The sequence below is a fragment of the Crocuta crocuta genome, unplaced genomic scaffold (assembly GCF_008692635.1).
Source record: "Crocuta crocuta isolate KB4526 unplaced genomic scaffold, BGI_CrCroc_1.0 scaffold149, whole genome shotgun sequence".
NCBI classification, from domain to species: domain Eukaryota; kingdom Metazoa; phylum Chordata; class Mammalia; order Carnivora; family Hyaenidae; genus Crocuta; species Crocuta crocuta.
The window spans coordinates 5,340,373-5,341,890 of NW_027551561.1; the positions used below are offsets into that span (position 1 = coordinate 5,340,373).

Here is a 1,518-nt window from a genome sequence, read left to right on the forward strand (position 1 = left end):
AGGGTGTACAGCAGCGGCCGACCCCGGATGAAGATGGTGTTGAGGGTGGTGGTGGTGGTGGAGGTGAGGAGGAGGGAGGTGTGGCAGGTGGTGGTGATGGTGGTGGTGGTGACCTGCTGCTGCTGCAGATGTACCGCCATTGTAAGCCGCCATCATTTTTGCGTTGGCTCTTGCGCCACAAAGAGACATTCAAAAAAAACAAAAATGCCCTTTGATTGGAAAGCAAACGGGGTCAGGCTGTCATTTGGCCATTTAGAAATGAAGAAACACCACGCGCTCCACCTCGGAAAACATGGAGCGGAAGCTGGCTTTAGGTCTTCATCAGTCAATCCAAACAAGGCCGAGGATCTTGGTGTCTACTTTGGGGGTGCGCGTGTGGGGAAGGGTGTGGGCTGCCCGCAAAAAGAAAAGGAAAGGGAAAAGAAAAAGAAAAGGAAAAAGGAAAAAGGGACCCCTTCCCCCCAGGTTTCCTGCCACAAGTGGGTACTAAAACTCCATCCTTAATTGGGGGGAGGTTCCAACTTTGAATGTGGGAATAAAGGCCAAACCTCCCGACCCCCTGAACTCCACGCACGAAAAGGATCAGGAAACACGCCACCCTTGGAATCTTGTAAGAGGGTTGACTCATCTACCCCTTCCATTCCCACATCCTTTTCTAAACACCTACCACCTCCTCAAAAATACAATTTTAAAACAAAATCCCAACCGCCCCAAATTCAAACGATGGGGGGAAATTTCCAGGGAAACCAGCTTCCCCCCCCCTCGAACTCTCGGGCCTTCCTACATCTCCCCCTACTCCTAGTCAGGCTGACCCGACTGGAGGGGGGTGCTAAACTTTCCAGAAGAGAAAAGAGCCAGGGAAGGAGGCAGGAGGGAGAGGGTGAGCAGAGCAGGCGACAGGGCAGGACGGAGAGGAGAAAGAGACCCGGGGCAAAGTGAAGGTAAGGAGGTGCGGGGCGGAATGAAAGAGAGGTGGGCAGCACCCGGACGCCCAGACACAGGGAACCGCCCCGGGATGAGGTTAGGGTCCCGGGGCCAAAGAATAGGAGCCCCGGGAGGCGGGCGGGGTGCAGTCGGAAGCGGGCTGACTCCTGCCCCCGCCGCCGGCTGCTTCTGCTGAGGAGGGTTGGGGGGGAGAGCGGGTGGGTGCGNCCAGCGGCGGACACGCGCAACCAGCCACCGAGGCCCCGCCCCCGCCTCACACTGACCGGCTGCCCTGGCCAATCCACGCCCACCTGTCTGCGTCTGCCTCCAATCCTGGGCCCCGAGCTTCAGACAGGCGCACTGTTCGGCCAGTGGCAACAAGGTGTGGGTCTCCTGGGGAAATCCCGCCCCCGATCCGGGATGGGCAGATAGAGAGACCAATCAAAAGGCAGAGTCCGGCCTGACCGACAAGACTGAAAGCGAATTAAAAACCAAAGATCTCCGTGACATTTTCTTTCGCCTCTCTCCTCTTTTCTTTTTCTTCTTTTATTTTTTTGGCAGGAGCAGGAAGCTGCGTGCTAATCCCGCCCGCAA

The 1,518-nt window shown here is 56.8% G+C and overlaps 1 protein-coding gene across 1 annotated transcript in view; it reads right to left on the reverse strand.

Moving 5' to 3' along the window:
* The window catches only part of NLK (nemo like kinase), a 168,432-nt gene extending 167,284 nt beyond the window's left edge, over positions 1-1,148 (reverse strand). Inside the window, exon 1 of the mRNA XM_077749691.1 lies at positions 1-1,148. This exon is cut by the window's left edge and continues 272 nt beyond it. Coding sequence (XP_077605817.1) covers positions 1-189 — 189 coding nt within the window. The 5' untranslated portion in view covers positions 190-1,148.
* Between the last annotated feature and the right edge of the window lie 370 nt (positions 1,149-1,518).